General features: G+C 41.5%; 1 protein-coding gene across 1 annotated transcript in view; it reads right to left on the bottom strand.

The window, feature by feature from the left end:
* Nucleotides 1-996: 996 nt before the first annotated feature.
* The window catches only part of FSTL4 (follistatin like 4), a 521,826-nt gene continuing 503,104 nt past the window's right edge, over nt 997-19,718 (bottom strand). Inside the window, exons 15-16 of the mRNA XM_090064753.1 lie at nt 17,422-17,531; nt 997-13,242 (exon numbers count right to left, since the gene is read on the bottom strand). Of these exons, the coding sequence (XP_089920879.1) occupies nt 12,540-13,242; nt 17,422-17,531 (813 nt within the window). The 3' untranslated portion in view covers nt 997-12,539. The remainder of the gene's footprint in view (nt 13,243-17,421; nt 17,532-19,718) is intronic.

Raw genomic sequence — 19,718 nt, 5'->3', positions numbered from 1 at the left:
TCCAGGTGTCCGAGGTGAAGTGAACGGTTACCTCCGGACCCGCCTTGGGCAGCTCCTCCCTCAAGTGCTCCCTGCATGCTTGGTATAGGGAGGGCACCACCGTCCTGCTGAAGGTGGTGCATGCGGGCATCTGGTAGGATGGAGCCAGCAGTGCCAGGAGCTGCCTGGACCCTGGCTGCTCAATGAAGGTGAAGGGCTGGCCATCCAGAGCAAGCATCTCCCCAGTGGTCTGGGTGACCTTGCTCGCATTTACAACTGGTCCCTTTTGCCCCCAACGTTGCAGGGTGCCCTGCCTCTGCTGTGGGGGACGGGGGCTGTGGAGCGAGCGGGGGACATTTCTGTGGCAAAGTGGTGGTACCTGCGGAGATGATTCAGCATCCCCAAGGTGGTCATGCACTTTGTTCCCTTGCCCCGGCTGATTTTGGCTCAGCAGTGCACACGGATAGCAAATGCGGGATCATCTGCCAGCTCATAATGATCCCAGACCATGCAAGGACTAGGCCTTTCCCTCTGGCGTGTGGGTGCATCTGTGGATGCTTCAGCAGTCAGAGGCACAGCAAGAGGAAGAGCGGACTCAGCTGTACAGAGGCACCTCTGAAGTGCCTTCTGGGAAAGACCTCGTGGCTTGAAAGGAAAAAAGCTGAGGGGTGTCGAGCACAAACTCGACTGATTCCCCCTTCTTCCCCAGAGCTTCCCTTGCCAGGGCACTGAGATCCAGATCCAGCGCCAGCTCGTCTTCTGGCACGGGAAGGCTCAGCACAGGCAGTGACCCAGGGGTCTGCTGCTGTGCTGGTTGCAGTTCTGGTGGGAGAGGTTGTGGCTGCTGTGTCTGGACACGAGAGAGTCTCAGGCACAGGCAGTGGCACCTTAATTTCTCTATAGATGTGCCCAGCGAATAGCATTGACTGACTTGCAGCATTATTCACCTGAGAACAAGGAGATAAAGCCAAGCATGTCAAGGTGAGTTTTGACAAGTTTTAATGTAAAATCTTCAGGGGAAAAAAAAGAAACAGCATTTACCATTATAATTCATTAGAGAAAGCTTTTTTGTGGGTCATTTTCTTTCATACCAAATGTTACTGCAAATACATTGTGTGATCAGTACTATATAACACATCAAAATAAACACATGCTTATTTCAAATGCCACACACTATTACTGTGTTGGTACAAACCTCTACTAAAAGTTGATGTATTAAAAATAATTTATTTATATTTAAGAAGTAAAGAAAAAAGTCACGTAATTACAGGAGAAGGCCCTTTGAGAAAAAAAGGATGATTATATAGCTCATTTGCCTGGTGGTTTGTCTCTGCTTCAGCTCCATCCTTGAGACGGAAAGATGAACAAGATTTCAAGCGTGTGCATGTGTGGGGAAGGATTTGTTATAGAACAGATGTGCTGGGTGTTACAGGAACCGTTACACTTACAGGAATAATTGAATCACGGAAGTTAAAATGTGAGATGGATGAGCTAGGGTGTGTGGGGACCTTTCCAGGGGAAAAAAAAACCCTGCCAAAGTTCCCTAAGGTTTACAATGGATCCTGTGGGTTTTTTTATATAGTCTTGTTTGCAGGATCAGCACAGCTCCCTAAATTAGAGAGAGCTGTTTTAGGTGTCCATAGAGAGACTGGTTATAAAGTCAATGGAGGTGGAAAAATAAGCAGCTGGAAATTCTCTTTTGAGGCAAAGTGGGGTGGGGGGATTGGAGGGGGGAAAGGGTGAAAAAAAGAAAAAAAATGCAACATTTAAAATAGCCACACGTTATTTTGCTCATACTGTGCTAGCTGTTCTCCCAGCTATCCCACAAGGATGCAAGCCTGTTTGTCCTTGAGCTCACCTCACACAGTCCAAATGAACGTCATGGTCAGGAGGATGTCATGTTACTTTTCATTTTCATAACAGTCTGCTGCCAGGGCTGCAGCAATGTGCATTTCCCAAGAGCGTTGTGGCACTATTTCTAGGCTTCTGTTTCACAGCAAACTTAATGGACACATTCAAATTGAAGAACGAATAGTGAATCCACGTGGATAAATAATATAAAGATTTTGAGCGGCAAAGATGTAGGCTGGGCAAACGTTTCTCTTAAAATGAGAACTGTTCTCTGCTCTGTATAATTGCATGTGGCTACTAGTCATTCTTACTGAGCTTTTCAAAGCCCAATAATAGGTTTAGCCTGGCTGTGTCTGAAAAAGCTCAGATATTGGCATTCTTTGGATAAAACGAGAACCTATTGACTATGGAGTTATTGGTGATGGCTAAGTTACTTCCTTGATTTTTTCTCAATACAAGAGGTTAAGGGGCAGCTGGTCCTGGACAGAATCATTGCCCAGCTGAGGGTCTTGCTTATGTGTAATAAATTATGCATACTAATTAATTTTTGGATATGTCCTGAGAGACTGCGATGAGCATGTTGAAGTGCTAAAATGCCAAGAGAAATGACCCACTAGCAATCACCGTCCTCTTTGTCACATTTTGGTTTTGCCTGCTTCCCTTCGAAGGCAGAGTGCTACTCCTACTTGCTCATTCTTTTGCTCTAAGCTTTTCTTTGTATGTGGTTCAGGGTAGCTCTTCAGCTGGAATGAAAGCTAAGGACTGATGGGGGTTAATATAATATAGCACTGTATCTTACAGATTCAAGTTAACTCAGGCCTCCAGCATCCCAGGATGCTTTGCACCTCCCCTGCAAACTCCACCCCTTGCAGGGTGGGTGAGCTAGGCTTGGCCCAAGCTATCTGCTCCAGCCAAGTAGGGAGCCATGCTCTAGTGCCCCTCAGCTTTTGGCCTGGGCCACTGCAGCCATGTGGCTACATTTTCCAAATCAAAATGAATGTCTGTTCGCTTGCTTACCAGTTCAATCTATGCAACTCAGACTAACCTGCAAAGACTGAATCAATTCAGCCTTAGGCTTTTTGACTGTGTTTAGCCGCAATACCTTTGCCTCCCTGCATCTTGTTTGATGGTACCACGAAGGCTGTTGTAAGCCAGGAAAGGCAGAGAGGAGCACAAATATAAAAAACTTTCAGCTGTAGCTGTTTGTTATTTAAGAGGCTACATACTGAACACAAAAAGGATAATTAGCCTTTATTTTTAAACCAGCCCCCCTTTTCACAGTTTCTTATTAAATTTTAGGTGACCACTGAAGATGTTTCTTGGGTTACAAAGAAGGTTGCAGCACACGTTGTACAGAAAAAATGCAGTTAAACCGTGTTACCAGGCTCAGTGTGCTATTGCAAGTATCTTTTGGGTTGTTGGTACCACGGGACTATTGGGCCTTCTAATCCAGCATTCTGCCTTTTACAATGGCTAATTTTTTATCTGTTAACGAGAACTCCAGCAAGACCAAAGACTGACTATGTAGCATGATATACCCGAGGGAAAAAAGTGTAAAACTACACCAGCAGTTTTACAGTAAACAAGCGATCTTACTAGAAATCTTTGTATATGTATCATGCATCTGTTTGATCTGAAGTCCAGTGAAACAAGGAGGACTCTCTCCATTGATTTCAACAAGCATTGGTTTAGCCCCTATTTTATGACAGGCTGTTTCTTTTTCCAATTATTTTCTTTATTTCTTTCTTTAAAATTCTGTTTCTTTGGAGATTAGAAACTCTTTGAACAGCCTTGCCTCAAAGTCTATCTTGATTCAGCAGTGAAAGCAACAGCTAGAAATAGAAAACTTTTATAGCAAATGTAAAAAGTGGAATTATTGGCGGTCAGTATGACTTGGAATTTATTAAATGTAGAAACTTGATAAGGGCAGCTCCAGGCATTGGGGGGGCAAAGCCCATGGGTAGCAAGGCAAAGGACAGTTAGAAATATTTGTAAACGCTCTATTAGTATTGATATACATCCCTTAGCTAGGCAAGAAGAGAAAACATGTTAATGATTTAGAAAAGGCAGAAATGTGTAATTAATATTGGTTGAAAAGAAGCTGAATGATATGCTTCTTTTACATAAGGATGATGAAGCCCTTTTTAGCTTGTTAGTAGCTAAGAGGGATATTAAACAGCATGTAAGGACAGGAATGACCATTTTAAAAGATGGTAACTCAGATGACATGCACCCAAGAATCCTAAGAGTTGGCTGAAATGACGTCTGGTCTGCTGCTGTTCATTTTTAATAAACATTGGAATATCAAAGAACTTACAGAAGACTGGCAGGATGCTAATGTTGTGCCAAAATTCAAAAGGACATGTTGAGAAGACCTTCATTTCTATAAGCCAGTTAACTTAATGTCATTTCTGCACAAAATAATGGGAAAAAAATTATAAAGATTTCAATTAACCAAGGGGAGGAATATAATTATTACTATTTAACAAAGATGGGCAGAGTGGTAAAAAATGAGGACAAGGCAGTCACAAATGTTATCAAGATCATGCTGTCAGCTGAACCTGTCCATTATAACAAAATAATTGTAATACAGCCAAGTGCAAAGTTAGACACTTAGGAACACAGAATGCAATCAATACTTCCAGAATAGGGGATAGCACTGACTCTGGTAGGGTTCTGGGGTCATAGTGGGTAAAGACTCAATGTCACATAAAGTTAATGTGGCTTTTTGATACAGAAATGGGAGTACATAGGCATTAGGAGGCAATTTTTACCTCTACGTGGCGCTGATGAGACCAACAGCGTATACATGTCTGTTGTCTACATTTTAAAAAGAGTGTTGAAATACTGGAGAAGAGAAGAAGTACAGAAGAGAGTCACAAAAGTGATTTGAAGGACAGAAACCATGTTACAATGAAAGATTTAAAGAAAATTATGTTTAGTATCAGAAAGAATTTACTTGATTGTAGTGTGTTTTGCCAAGGACAAAATTACAGGTGCTAATATGCTCTTTAATTGCATGCAAAAAGGCATATTGAGGACTGATGGTTGGAAGCTGAAGCCATTGAAAAAGTAGGCTAACATTTTTAACAGTGAGGGTGATGGTTAAATTTTGGAAAAACTACCAAGGGAAATAATGCATTTTTTACCTCCTGATGTCTTTACACCAAGCCTTGACATCTTGCTGGAAAGTATGTTTTAGTAAACAGTAAAGGGGAACTTGGTGACATTTAATGACCAGTATTTTACAGAAAGCCAGACTAATGCCCTAATGCTCTCTTTGACTCTTGTAACATAGGGAAAGAAAATGTGGAAGCTGTAGCTCAGTGTTTCTCAACCACTTTAGACTCAAGTCATCCCTCAGAAAATGCCAGCTCTTAGCTGTCATTTGTTTTTTGACTTTGGAAAAAGACCAGTTCTTCTATTGCAAAGACCTCGGTGCTTTTGACACTGTGGATTTCTATTTGAGATCTCCATGTCTCCCTTGTGAATCATGTGAAGGTGTTTGCACAGCGAGCGCTGGTAATATAGTGTGGGACCCTCCAAAGGATCTCACAACACCCCAACGTGCCACGGCATAAATTCTTACTGTAATTTTTTCAGATTTGTTGCATGGATCTTATCCATTATAGATAGATGTCGAAGTGCTGAACTCTATGGAAGGTGAGGAACCGGTGTTTTGGGCCCATCTCTGCTTCAAAAACCCAGGGTCTAGAGCTGATGTGTACCTAAAGGTAAACTTAAAATAAACCAATATAAGAAGTCCGGTTGCCATCACCTGTCCTCCTATATAAAAGGGAGCAGGAGTTAGAGGGTATAATATACTAAGCCAGGCGTTTTCTCTCAGCTGCCACACACAAGACACACAGGGATTAGGTGAAAGTTTAACAGTCATCTATATGTATACAGGAGCTTTGCTGCCAATATAACTGTAAGTAGGTTATCTGTTACTTGCACTACTTTGTTGTGACCTTATGAAAATAAAACATTGGGTCTGACATATTCTTTGAGCATTGCCTGCAGTCTCAAGATGCCATGTATTTTAAAGATACTACAACGCTTTCATTACAAATGATATGTTCATTTTCATTTGCCTGGACAAACAGGAAAATGTTTGAATGACATCTGCTGCTAGACAAGTTTAAGAGTAGCTAGAAACCGTGGGGTATAACTTGGTGTCCACCAGAAGTTAAGGACAGGTAAGTGCTTAGACCTGGAACTGAGAGGGAAGCCTCTAATTTCTCCAAACGCCAGTGCTCGAACTTTGGTAATTTTGGACTGCGGTTTGGTTTAGGGAGCTTTTACCTTGCTATAGTCATCATCCTTTCTTTCTTTTTGTTTGTCTTTTTCCTTACTGACTTTTAGCTGATGGCTTCAGACAAGTGTCAAGAACACCATATCATGCCAAGGGTTATGTGATGAAGTGCTTAATTAAGTTAGCTTAATTAAGAGACAGAAGCACTATAAAGAAATTGAAGTTTTTCAATTAGAGTTTGGAGCTGGTCAGAACTAGAAAATTAATTGCAGGGTTTTTCTTCTCCCAGTTTATTTTTTTTTTCCAATTGCAACAATTTGGAAAATTGTGAGTCCCCCCCAAAATCATGAACTCATTTAAAAAGATAGTGAACTTAAAAAAACTGTTGCAATCTTACTTGCCGTCAGGTTTTTGAGCTTGCAGGATGTGCTTACGTCACAGGTTCATGATTTTCTTTGTCATGATAAGGATTAAACACTTACTTAAAAAGAGATCTGACATCCCTGCAGTCAGTTGTTTCTCTGTAGCTGGGCTTGTAAGTAAGTGAGAACACTTGCAATAAAAATCAAGGGAGCTATTAACTGGTGCTTTGAAGACATATGAAAAAAAATTCCAGCTGACTCGGTTGTTGTTTGACCTTCATGCAATATATTTCTGAACAGAGGAGGACTGAGTGTCAGGCAGGTCATCAGCCTGCCCTTTGATAACTGGCAGAGAAAGTGAGGCCATTACACAGACATGGGAAAGCAAATATACAACCTTTATGCCAGTAACATTAGCAGCATTTTGCACTTTTGTGTGTGGCAGTTTTAAGTTCCACCTAGCTTTAGTAAGTGAAGATGGGTATTTAAGACCATTATAAAAATAGTTCACTTATTTTTTTTAGTTCACAGGAATAGGTCAGTTGACAGTGGCTATAACACAGAAAAAAAACACCTCCAACCCTCCTCCCCCCTTTCATAAACTGTATTTATAGCAACGGTTAATTTGCAAAACAACCCTTCTGTAGAGGAAACAAAAGCTCAGTCCATTCACTGCAATTTGCTGCAGCTTTCTACAGCAGTCCCTAAAGGACAAAGATGTAACACAAGCTGCATTTCTCAGGCACAGGCAGGGTTTCAGGCTAACTTTTCTCCTCCTCCTCTAGGTTGTCTGCTTCCTATAAAATATAAACACGGATAAAATCCACCACCTCTGTTCCCTTCAGGATCATTTACATGCTCCTCACATCCTGATTTTGCTAAAAAAAAAATCCCCATCAGGAGAAAGAAAAAAAATCTCGTGCTACATATATGGCACGTGGGGGTCAAATGCGTCCACCAGTATTTTCTTTCTCTCTCTCTCAATCTGTTGCATAGGAAATATTGTTTAGCGGCAGCATGGTCCACCTGGGTGAATTATGCTAACAGTTATCCTCCTAATCAATCATGTACTATGCTCACCAGTATGGTATCTCATAAAATGCTGGAAGAAACACACAGGGTTTCTCTACCCTGCCCAGAGAGATGTTTAAAGTTTTGGCTTTTGCTTTATGGTTCAGAAAGCTAACAAAACCTCCCAAAATAAAAATACAAAAATCCCTGAAACAAATGGATGGGGAGAGGCAAAGCTGTATGGCATGGTAATGGGGTCTGAGTCGGAGAAGTGGGAGCTAGAGGTAGGTGAGCATGCGCCTGCATCCCCGAGTAGCAGTCAGTGCAGCAGCAGCAACTTACAGCTACATCCGGGAGGGGAGGGGGTTTGCAGTTCAGACAGGAATCCAGGAGAATAAGAGAACAGTCACTGCCATTGTCGGTCTGGGAGGTTAACTACAGGACAGCAGGGGATGGAAGGAGATCGGGGGGGGGGGGTGAGAAAGAGTGTACCGAAATATAGGGTTTTATGATGTTTAGGGCTCGCGGGCAACTATAATTACGACGAAGAATAAATTCTTAGGACACGTAGCAAGCAGAGGTGAATTTAAAGTTGATCTCCGTCATTTTTCTGTAGTGGTAGTGTGCTGTGTATTTTTGGTACTTAAAAGAAAAAGAAAACTTTTTTTTTTTGTAAGGTGAGTCAGAAAAGATCAGCTTTTAGCTTAGGATCTTTTGGGACTCGTGGCCTCACGTGCAAGTTAGGAGCCTTGTCACAGAAGGACAAGCAGAATTTGGCCTTAGATGTTGCACAGCAAAAACAAGCTCTTAGGGCATAAAGTGACATGTTTCCAGATACACACTGCAGTCAGACCTACAGAAAGCTGCTGCTTGGCTCTGTCTCCTTTTATGTTGACTTGAGAAGTCAAGAAAAAGTTACACAGGGAATTTTGTTATAGGAAACCCACCAAACTAGGCTAATGGAAAAAAATGCTAGGTGAACAGAAAGCAGTGTTACTCATAGATTTTTATGGATGCTTTTCTAATCTAAGGCTCTGAGTGGTATGCGACTTGCTGACACTGGAGGAAAAAAAAGAGCACGTCTTGACTGCGTCAACCTGTGCCCATGTCTTGGTAACCCAGTAATACTGCCAGCAGTCATATATGTTCAGCAGTCCTCTTCTTTCATCTTGTTAGCCTTTGTAAAGTCACATTTGATATCAGATTAGGGAAGAAAAATCCAGATATTTTTATCTGACTTGGGAGGTACCTAGCCCACTTTTGGGGCCCTGTAATACACAAGCAGTAATCATGATGCTGACCCTGTTTTAACAACCCTTGCAGCAACAGGCCACTTGGGCAGGTTAGGGTGCTATACCTGGTAGTCGTGGGACAGGGTTGATTGTGTGGTTTAGGAATGGGCTAGACAAGGATTTGTATGGGATGAGTTGGATAGGGATGACCTCAGGCTGTGGGCTGGCCCAGGTGACCTCCATGGGTCTCTTCCAGCCCCACTTTTCTATCTATGTTACAGAGTTCTGGCATCAATTAGCAAAAATGTCTGTGCATGTATTGGACTGGGAGGTGTTTGCAAAGGGGTCAAACATGGTAAATCAGGGAACAAACTGGGAAAGTGACCAAAATTGCCAGGTTAAGATTTTCCAGTAGCTCCCTGGGCATGAAAAGGAGCCTTCTGGGTGGCTCCTGCCTTAGCTGATGTTAATCCAACTGGTTTCGAGGGTTTGCTCACCCAACACCTGCAGAATTCTAACAGCGATTCACGTGTGAAGGTTCAAAACGTCAAGCCAGACAGGAAAAAATGAAATACAAATGGGACACTCACAATTTTTGGTTTCAAATCACAGGACTCCTGCTCTTTTCCCTACCCCGCTTTTTGAAACTTGGACTGTTTCAAAGCTGCTTGCTGCTCATGTCTTAAGCTGAATAGCTGGTGCTACTAAAAGAGATTCCCTTATTTAGACTAGAGCGGAGGAAGAAAAGGTCAATGTTGAGAACAGCAAGGATAGTTCTGTTGACCTGTCACTAAATTTAAGCAATGAATGGAAACTACATGTGACCTCTAGGACTGGATGCCTATTTTAAACTAGCCCCTTTTTTCTTCTTCCTGACCTCCTCATGTCCATCAGACTGACCACCCAAATGACACATGCGTATGTCAGAGTAACTAATTATCTGTTAATTCAATTTAAACTCATTTAAGGTCATCACTGTGATTAGTAATTTATTAACCAGGAAAGAAATGAGATGCGGTGGAGAAACTGTTACTTATACAGCAAAGGAATGGAAAAGAAACTAACTGTGGGGATTTAATACGCTTGCAGTCACAGTTGAAGGCAAATGCGTGAAAACTTTTCAGATACACAGAACCTGGTGTTTTCTGTGGCGTGAGAAAAAAATCCAGATTAACAAATGTGCAGCACTTTAATGTTGGATTGACCATCATTGGAACTGTTCACAAATAGCATGGACAATCTAAATTGTACTTCATTTTCTAAGTACGGTATAGCCAGTAGGATAATTTAGAAAACACATCACCAGAACGTGGGCTGAAGAAGGGAAGGACGGGAGCATCTTTGGAAGGTTAAAGTGGGAGTTTTCGAGTGAATCCTAGTCCTATATTTCCAGACAAACAGAAAAAAAGTGAGGTGTCGTACACATCTTTCACATCCTATATATAAACCAGTCTCAAGAATATTTACCTGAACGGATATTTACAACTTTTTTTTTGTAAAATATTCTTATAAAAGTAATATTTGCTTGATCTATGGCACAATGAATTTCTCTACAGGGAGACTTTCCATAGGCATAATCAAATATTCAAGAAATCATAAAAGGTAACACTAGAGCAGTGGTTGGCCTAACAAAACATTTTCAGGATGACTGTGATATATGAGTACAGCTTTGTTTTAGAAAGGAGTTGTGCATATTTAGAAGTACTTACAAAGTTGATCCCCTCCTTTCCTAGACCTGTGTATGTTTCCACACCAGATGAGTAGCGAACCATGAAAAACATGCATTTCTAAATGAAGACTATGCCAATTTGTATGTGTTTGTGTTCTAATGGTGGGATAGTCTCTTCTAACCCCTATGGCTCATAAGAGAAAATATATAGGTTTCTGCCTATCAGTGGTAGAAAGGGCAATTTAAAGGAGTTCATGTTTAATGAATTCATAGGATTCATTTCCTCTTCTTTGTCTGCCTGAACAGGTTTTAAATTATTTTTTTACAGAACTAAGGTGGTTCAAGTTACTTGATTTTACAGCCATCCGAAAATGCAACTCTTTTGGTAAAAGGTAAACATTTAAAGCAAAGGTTACTGGAGTTAGTCTGCAGTCTTTTGATTTAAAATCCTTTCATGTGCATTGTGAAGAAGGTGACTCTTAAGCATCTGTGTTTAAAAAAACCCCCCAAAACAACGGTTACTGCACCTTTTAAGTACCACTGTATATATTCAGAAATTGCTTTCGTATAAACTCTGGGCAACAAAGGTCGTTTTAGAGAATAGCTGTCTCCACATCATTCAAAAGGCCAAGTGCTGTGATGCAACAGATGCCTATCTTAGAAGAGGGAGCTTGCACCAACATCAAATTTACCTTTTCAAAGCAGTGTGTGGGGTAGAGCCGCTCATCTTCTGCTATTTATAAAGAATTTGTATGGCTTGAATAATTTTGAAAATGTATCGATAGCTGCTGTTATCCTGATTATTTCATGGTGATGAAAAGTGAAAGCTTCGAAAAGGAACTGGTGAGTTTTTCTTTTATATCTCTCTAAATGTGCAAATGAATGTACATTTTTATGGGAAAGCAACTTAAATTTCTCAATGCCAGCTGTTGCATTCTGGGGTAATTTAATTGGTTTTACATGAATCTCTTTGCTTGTAACTAAATGGTGATTGACTATAAACAAGAGTGCTATAAATGGAAAGAAAAAGCAAAAGAAACAATCTCTAAGAATCTTTGTTGAGAGACATGTAAATTAAGGATTAGATTATAAAAGGCGAAAGCTTTCTGTTAAAAAAGTACTGCTGAAAGTCTTGCATTTGGAGATTTTGCCCTTTGTTTTATGAAGAACCAAGTGACTTCAATGCTAGTACATTTTTAATGAGGGAAATGAGCAACTTCTAGGACAACCTCTCATGGGAGCACCCTCGGCTACTTTCCCGCGTGCTGGAACGCATGCGTTCTTGCACACAATGACGGCTCTGACTTCTGTCACTCGGTGCCTAAGGTGCAGCGCTCTGCTTCTTGATAATGTAGAAAATTCAACCAATCAGACTCATTCATGTTTTCTAGCTTTAAAATCAACCCTACCACCTCATTTTTTTTCAGCAACAAGTTACTCAAATACAATTAGGCGATATTCTTTTTACCTACCAGAAGAGGTGGGACTTTACAACATTGCTTTTGGTAGTGCCAAGAGCAAAGGAGAGGGAAGAAAAAGAGCTGTGAGTAGCTATTTCTGCCATTTTTGGTTTTAAAAACACCTCAAAGTATTCTTTAAAATCCATCCTGCAAAGAAAACGTATCAGTTTTCATTACATCTCTCCCTAGATTTCTGCATTTTGAAAAATGCTTTTTGTGATGTTAATTTTTCCCTCATCACTCACAGACGAGTATTAACTGCAGTTTTGCCTCTGGCTTTTCCACTCTACATTAAAGGTGGTATAGTTAGGTGGTTCAATAACCAGAGGTACAGGCGGTTTGGTGTGTAGACTGAATGAAAATTGAGAACTTGAACATAAGACTTGTCATTCCTGAAACTCAGAAGCTGTTTTGTTCTACAGAACTGCCAAGTTACATGGTTCATATAATACCTCAGTGGAGAAATTATTCCTTTTCCCAGACTACGTTCTTTTCATAACCATAAATCATACTTCCAAACAAAAAAATTCCCAACAAGACCCACTTTCTATTAGCAGAGCATACCTTATACTAGAGAACTTGCAAGTAGACCAGTGTTGCACCATGAAGCTTATACAGGTTTTTTTTCCAGTGTAAAAATATACAATGCGACTGCTTGTTTGTTGCAGTGTAAAGGTCCAATCAGTATTTGTCTGCTGCTGGCTCTACTTTTTTGCCCTTTCATACTTCTCCAACCCAGACCACTGTGTTACCTCTCCTGATACCTGAAATCTCACAGCGTAATGTGTTTTGTCTCCCATTAATAACAAACAGTGAATCTTTAGCTGGTGTAATAAGGTACTGTCCAAATAATCCACTGTCTTTCATAATTCTGTTGTAGCTGCTCCATGGCCAGTCTTTGGATATGATAGGGTCCTTTAAATTCTTCAGGACATTCATTTTCCCTGTTGACAGCTCTACAAAAAGCACATCTGTTTGCAAATGTGAAGTAGCATATATATAGTACTGGTTGCCTTCAGTGAAAGAGGGTTGAAATGTCAGATCAGATATATGCACATTTGTTTGTAAGTCATAAATCAACTTGATTTCCCCTTGGATGGTTATTGCCTGGACCTTGATCCTGCCACTGTCTTCATCTGCACTGACCAAAAAGCATCCATCAGGTGAAATATACGGTGTGCCCGATACGTCGCTGTTGGGGCCGATCACAGAATCTGTAACACTGTCAATAATAAGCTGGGGAAATGCAGTTACCGACGTATTCTTTTTACACTGGACAAAGAAGTAGCCACCCAAGTGTGTATAGGCCATGGTCTGTGGGACGCAGCTATAGTTTTTGAAGCTGATAGTCTTGATGTGGGTCACAGTTTCCAGGTCAATTTTTTGAACTGCAGATTTCGATTTGTTAAAGATGAAACCAAACCTGAAACAGAAAACATGACACTGAAGTCATCTCTGGAGACTTGGTGACATGCTTGAGAGAACTCATAAATCAGCAGAACTGGAAGACTCAATCCCATTGCCTTGTGTGTAATGTACCCTCTTTCCTACATGAAGCCTCTGTCCTTCTCAGTCTTCTAAAATGTGCTAAAAAAGCAATGTTTTTGGTTTACTACGGGATTACAAATTAGGGACCTGAATGCTGCAAGCAAGATTCCTTGCTCACTTGAGTTGTCCTACCAACATTAGTAGTCCGCTTTCACTGGGAAGGCCTACTTTAACACAGGAACAGTATGCAGGGCTATGTTCCACTTGATGGATAACTACTTCAGTTGCAAATTATTCTGGATCTGTATGACCAGCATGGATTTCAGTTGTTCTGTGGCTTGATATGGCACCTTGTCTAAATACAGCATATTTGGGGCCTAATCCCTAACAGGGGAAAAGGGGCAAAGGTAGTTTGAAACCTGCTCAGTGCCCTAAATTCCAGGTCTGCTCATCCCGTTCCCCTGCCCTATATTAGACCAGACTGAGAGCAGTTCTAATTGACTTACTGCTAATGGCTCTAGGGGTCATTACAGGAGGCAGGGATGTTAGGGTGCGGGGTACCCTCTACCTAATAGTTCTCTCAGACGATCCCCCTTAGAGAGGCACCAGTGCAGTGGAAAATAGGGGTCTCTGTTTTCAGTCTCTAGAGAGACTAGAAAATAAAATGAACCCAGATTAAATGTTCTATAAAAGGTACATGCTACAGTGCATCTGACCTTTGTTGAACACAGGAAAAGGTCAAGAATAGCCAAGCAATGTTTCTATTTCATTTGAAAGGAGGACCATAGAAATAGCACATTCTATGTTCCCTCCAAATCACAGGTCACTGATATTCACTTACGAGACTGAAAATTAATTTTACATTGAGTGGCTGCTCATCCATTCAGTGCAGAGAGAAGGAAATTAATGGAATATTTTGGTTTGCAGCTCTTCTCGGAAAGATGTAAAAATCACTTTATGAAATGTTGCAGAAGACTTGTGTGCACACAGTTAAAGTATATATATTTTTTCCTAAAACAGTGCATTTTAATTCCTTATTCTAAATCAGAGCATCAGTGAAGGCATTCAGCAGTGATTTTACTCCTGAAGAAGAAGCCACTGTTTTGTAGGATCCCGTGAAAATCACTGGGTTCAGTCTTTCATTTCCCTATTATGCTCACATCCTTTAGACGTTTCACTTAAAATATCTGCAGTGGAGATTCATAGGGTGCTCTGTATGAAGGAAATTGAAGATGACACCTGGATTTCTCCTGGATGACTGCACATGGAAAATTGTTGGTTTTGTTTTATTTTTTTTAAAGACCTTCTTACGTAGCATTTGTTTCAAGGCTTCCTTAATAGTTGGCCAAATGCCTAAACAAGTGAAAAATAAAGTGGGCTCTTATCATAAACTCTAATTTGAAAAAGTGGGTCAGAATGTGCATTATGTGCACACAGCTGTTGATGAGATGCTGTGCCTGTACTCTGACACCTCGATTAAAAAAAATCTCACTTTTAGTGTGTTCTTAATGAACAACAACCTACCCAGTCTACTAATTAAATGGGTGAATTCCTAGATTTTTAGGTAGTTGAGGTAGGTAGTTGACAGAAACAGGTAACAGTATTTTGGCACTCACGGGAGACAAAATCCAATGTAAACAACTCTGTAGTAAGTGTCGTGTGTCCATGCCAGAAAGGTGGAATTCTGGAAATGTGCCCATGGAAATTTGCCACGAGTAAATTAAATAGAAAAATAGTAATAACGTTTTGTATTTTGCACAGGAAAAACACTCTAAGCTATCTCTTTGGATATAGTTAAGTGCTGCTCTTTTCTTTAAGGAGGAGGAGGAGGAGGGCAGGAAGAGCCCTCTAAGTAGTAGGCTGTTATATGACAGGTTGGTGACACTTTCACAACCCATTTTAAGTGAAGTCAGCCGTGGCTGCTGTGCTGTGTTTTGTAACCCAGTGCTGTTGGTATGTGGTCTATATGCTCTAAGCATGTCTCATGGACTGGACCTCTAGAGGACTTGGATAGTGAGCTCAGCCAAGAGGGCTGGCATCCCAAGCATGTACAGTAACAGCATGGTAGGAGGCTACATTAGTTTTCTAGCAAAATCTTAGGTGCCTGCAACTTCTCAGGCACTTGGGCGGTTAGGTGGGGAATTTGCAGATTGTCCTCTTCATCATTACTCTGGACAGTCATGATGCGGGGCATGCAAATAGCTATTTGAGATGCAGGTAGCCAACAGCTATCTGTTATGCCTTAACCACCCTGGGCAGTGAATCTTAACTGAGAGTTAGGTGGCACTGAAGCACTTGAACCAGATCACAAAAACTTATCAGTGGGCGCGTCTGTGTGTGCCCCCCATGGCGCAGTTGTTACTGCAGCATCATTTAGTACTTCCTAAAGCATAGCGTAGTAACTGCTGTTATTGCACCATCCCGGTGGTGCAGTTATTTTTAGCAGCTATGTTGCTATAGTGAGGTAGTTCATCACTATGATAATGTAGCATCAGTGTCATGGTAGCAATGAGCTACATCGCCATAGCGTCTCATGTAGACATGCCCACTAAGTCCTACTTTAGTTATGTAAGTACAAAATCATGAACGCTGCATGCCCCTGGGGGCTAGAGGGGCAAGATGAGCTTCTGCAGGTGGCAGCAGTGCTGTTGGCAATGGGAACATGACAGCGGCAAATGGGGAGCTCCTGCAGGTGGAAGTGGCACTGTCGGGGTGGGGGGCGGTGGCGACTGTCAACCAGTGGCCGGCAACCACCCGCAGACACCATCGGCTTGTCAGCGGTAGCCAGCAGCAATGGTGGACCACCCGCAGGTGCCATCAACGGTGTCGGTGGTGAGGTGGCAGGGTGGCAACTGGTGACTGTAGGTGCTGCCAGTAGTGTCAGCAGCGCCTTTTCACAGGGGGTGCACTGCCACACTCAGGAGGTGCACGTGCACCCATATGCACCCTCTATGTGTTGGCAGTGTACAAAATGGTGTCCCTGAAAACCTCTGCTCTAATTCTGACTAACGCTGGAGGCACCTGAACTCCAAACAAGCCTCAGTTTTCAAAGTTTCATTTCTGTGGAAATCCAAAACTGCTTCAACTGTGCTATGAGCTAGCTTATGTCTAACCCTGTCATGGTCCACAAAGAATGTGTTGTTCTGCTTATGCCCACTGCGGGGCTCAATCTGGTAGTTGAGCTCTGAAAACTTATTGCACGGTTAGTGGGGTAAGCTACACACACAAAATTTCAGTGGCATCCATTGCTTTCTTTTGACTGGAGAAGATGGAGGGGTTGGCTGTGGTGCCAGTTGCACCCTTTGTACAATTACAGCAATCACCTAAGAGGTGGGAGAACCAGATTCATTTCTTTCCTTTGCTCCATAGCCACATGTGTGCTACTTTGCAGAGAAGAATTAAAGAGTCACTGGGCTAGAGTTCTAGATTGCACTCTAAGGGCCTGGCACCTACGTCAGTTGTTTTCACAGAGCCCAAGTCCAGTTTTTGTTCCGGGTTTTAGAATTTTAGGGCATTTATACATGTGCTCCGGAAGTGTGTGGGGGGGGGTGCTTTAACTAGAGTGGCTCCAAGAGCCGCTGTAATTAAAGCACCTGGAACGTCTCGTGTATCAGTGTTCCCATACTTCAAAATGGTGGCAGGGGCACTTTATCTAAATATCACTGAACGGAGCTTGTGTAGAGACACTGATACATGAGTTGCATGAGGCTGCTGGAGTTTGGTAATTTTTATACTCCAGTCAACTTGGTTCATCGACTCTGGTCCAACGTGCTGGAATTACAGCAGGTTGGAGCAGCCTCCCTGCTTGTGTATAAGCACCCTTAGATTTTTTTTACACACTGGACTTAAGGTTAATGCTTGGTACCTAGAGCCTGGAGGTCAGGGTCCTGGTCTTTATGCAACCATGGACTTACAGAAATACTTTGGGCAATTCACTCTCTGTCTCTTCATGCCTCTGTGTCTGCATGGCAAAATGGGGATAATAACACTTAATGTATCAAGCATTCCTTTATTCATTTGTAAAGAGCTATAAGATGATTAGACAGAGGCCCACTAGATGCACAAAGAACAACAATGAGTATTTATCTTTATCGTCATAAAGTTTGTGTCTTACCTAATGTGATTAATAATAAGATTAGTAGGTGGTATAAAAAAATCATCCACTTCTTCAAATGGTGCCCGGATGATATGCTGATTTTCCCCTGCGCTTGCCTCTGATATTACCTACAATAAATAACCACAAAGTTGAGCACAGTGAAAGCAATGAATAAAACAAAAATAAGTTAATACAGCTTCCATAACTGTGTATTACACCAAAATGATTTTGCTGGATATCTAGTATAACTTCAAAATATTGTTTGGAGTAGCAGTCTTGAAAAATTGTATTAATAAAATGGTATTTTAAGCCTGACATTTGTAAAGTAAGTGCACAACTCTCTTTACGTTCATAAGACAATGCAATCATGCAGGAACTGAAATAGTGTGACAACGCTAAACCCACAGTAATCTATTCCAGACTGTCTAAAATAAACATTTATTTCACGGTCATATTTATTAATCTCACTTAAATGCACAGTCATAATTCACTGACTTGAATGATCAGACACTAACTCACAGCAGTTAATTATCACTTTGAAGGAGAAGAAATGTTCACCCATCTATTGCACCGGATAAAACACACAGAAGAGCAGAAAAAGGTGCTTTCACTTTCTCAATGTTGTCCTCCAGCAGAATGCATACCTTCTGCTGCCATGGAAACTCAGCTTTATTATCTCCCACAACCTCAGCAAAGAGGGGATAGAATTTTACAATAATTAAAATGTTAAATACTGACATTGTTTATGGGGATTGTTTTTTGGTTTAAGATGGCTTAGGTCAATTCATTAGGAGCTTTTGCTAATGTCATGTGCTAATAGGAGTTCTTTTGAATGTATGGCTTCACAATTCATTACAGGCAATCTGAAACCTGAAAAGGCTTAGTTGAGACATTCTGGTCATGCCATTTAAATTTCTTCCAATTAATTTGCTCAAGAAACATGCCAATTCTTGCAGAGTGTTTTCACAAAGCCAGGGAGTTTCCTAGGCTGACTTCCCACAACTAGTAACCGCTAAACAATGGCAGCCCATTACTAGGCTGCAGAGTTGCTTGATAAAGTCCTGATTTCTGAGGGCAGGGAGAAAAAGTAGAGCAAGTTATTCATACAGCGGAATATTTTTATTAGAAGGCTGTGGGAAACCTCTTCACATTAGTCACTACAAACTTATTTTGGAGAAAAACAGGGAAAATAAAAGGTATGCTGCTGCTGCTGTTAATCTGATATTCTCCATGTGTAACCAAAAGGACCATCTGAGAGCTATAGCCTCACAACAAGTTTCCAGCTGTGCAGATAGTATATTCTTGTTAATAATCACCAGCCTGTGCCATCTTTCCTTTAATTACAGCAACCTCTCACAGCTGGATGGAAGAAATTAAGTGGGAAAGGGTAACGAGAACCTATTTTTTTTCCTTCCTGTACCTTGCACCGGGAATGGTTACCCGTAAAGGAAGCAAGCTGATTTTGCTTCAGAAACTTCTCTTTGCCTGTCATCATTCAGTTTCTGTTATCTCAGGAATTGCAATGCTACACTCTATATTTCGATACCCATCAGCCCGTGTGCAGGGTTTCTCATTTGTTTCGTGGGATCCAAATGGCTTGTCAAATACATGTGGCAATGCATGCTGTGGAGTGTCCTGGCAACGGGTCCATTGAAGGTGACTGTCGATAAGCAAAGGACTGGCTTGATAGCTCAGGACGCCACTGAGCTTTTCTGAGGGAACAGGGAGAGGAATCTTCCCAGCTGCAAGTCTGGAGAGGCTACATAGCCTACCTTCCACCTAATCGAACGTGATGCAGTGGACTTGATTTGTGGTTTCAAGTCATGAAGGGCTCTTAGATCATGTAGTCTGTCTCCTGTATACCACAATCCAGCTTCCTTTTAACCAGTTACCCCTATGTTTAGAATAATAACTTGTACTTAGTTTAAGATCATCCAGAAAAAATCTATTGTCTATGTCCTCTAAAAACGAGAGCCGAAAAAGATCCACTGCTGCTAGCGTGTAGCCATAGTCCGTGACTTCTCCCTGGAGCCAAGCTCTGCGCTGCACAGGGGTTTCATATTCCCTGCAGAAAGCCCTCCGAACTTTATGCCTGACCCCTTTGTCCCTACAGACAAAAAGACAGAGGCAGAATTTGCCATTTGGTCTGTTCTAAAAATTCAGAATTTGCCCCATTTTTGTGCATGCTTCTCGCCTCCCCCCTTCCTTTTTCTCGCCCCGCTGCCTCGAGGGCTGCTGTGGAAACTATCCAACCATTTTATTCAGTAAGAAGGATTGGAAGCTGAGTGTGCAGAATTTGTTCAGTTATTGCTCCT

The sequence above is a fragment of the Crocodylus siamensis genome, chromosome 10 (genome assembly GCF_052110815.1).
Source record: "Crocodylus siamensis isolate JL-2025a chromosome 10, ASM5211081v1, whole genome shotgun sequence".
NCBI lineage: Eukaryota > Metazoa > Chordata > Crocodylia > Crocodylidae > Crocodylus > Crocodylus siamensis.
The sequence above is the reverse complement of the archived record's forward strand: the minus strand, read 5'-3'. Positions and strand labels throughout refer to the sequence as shown.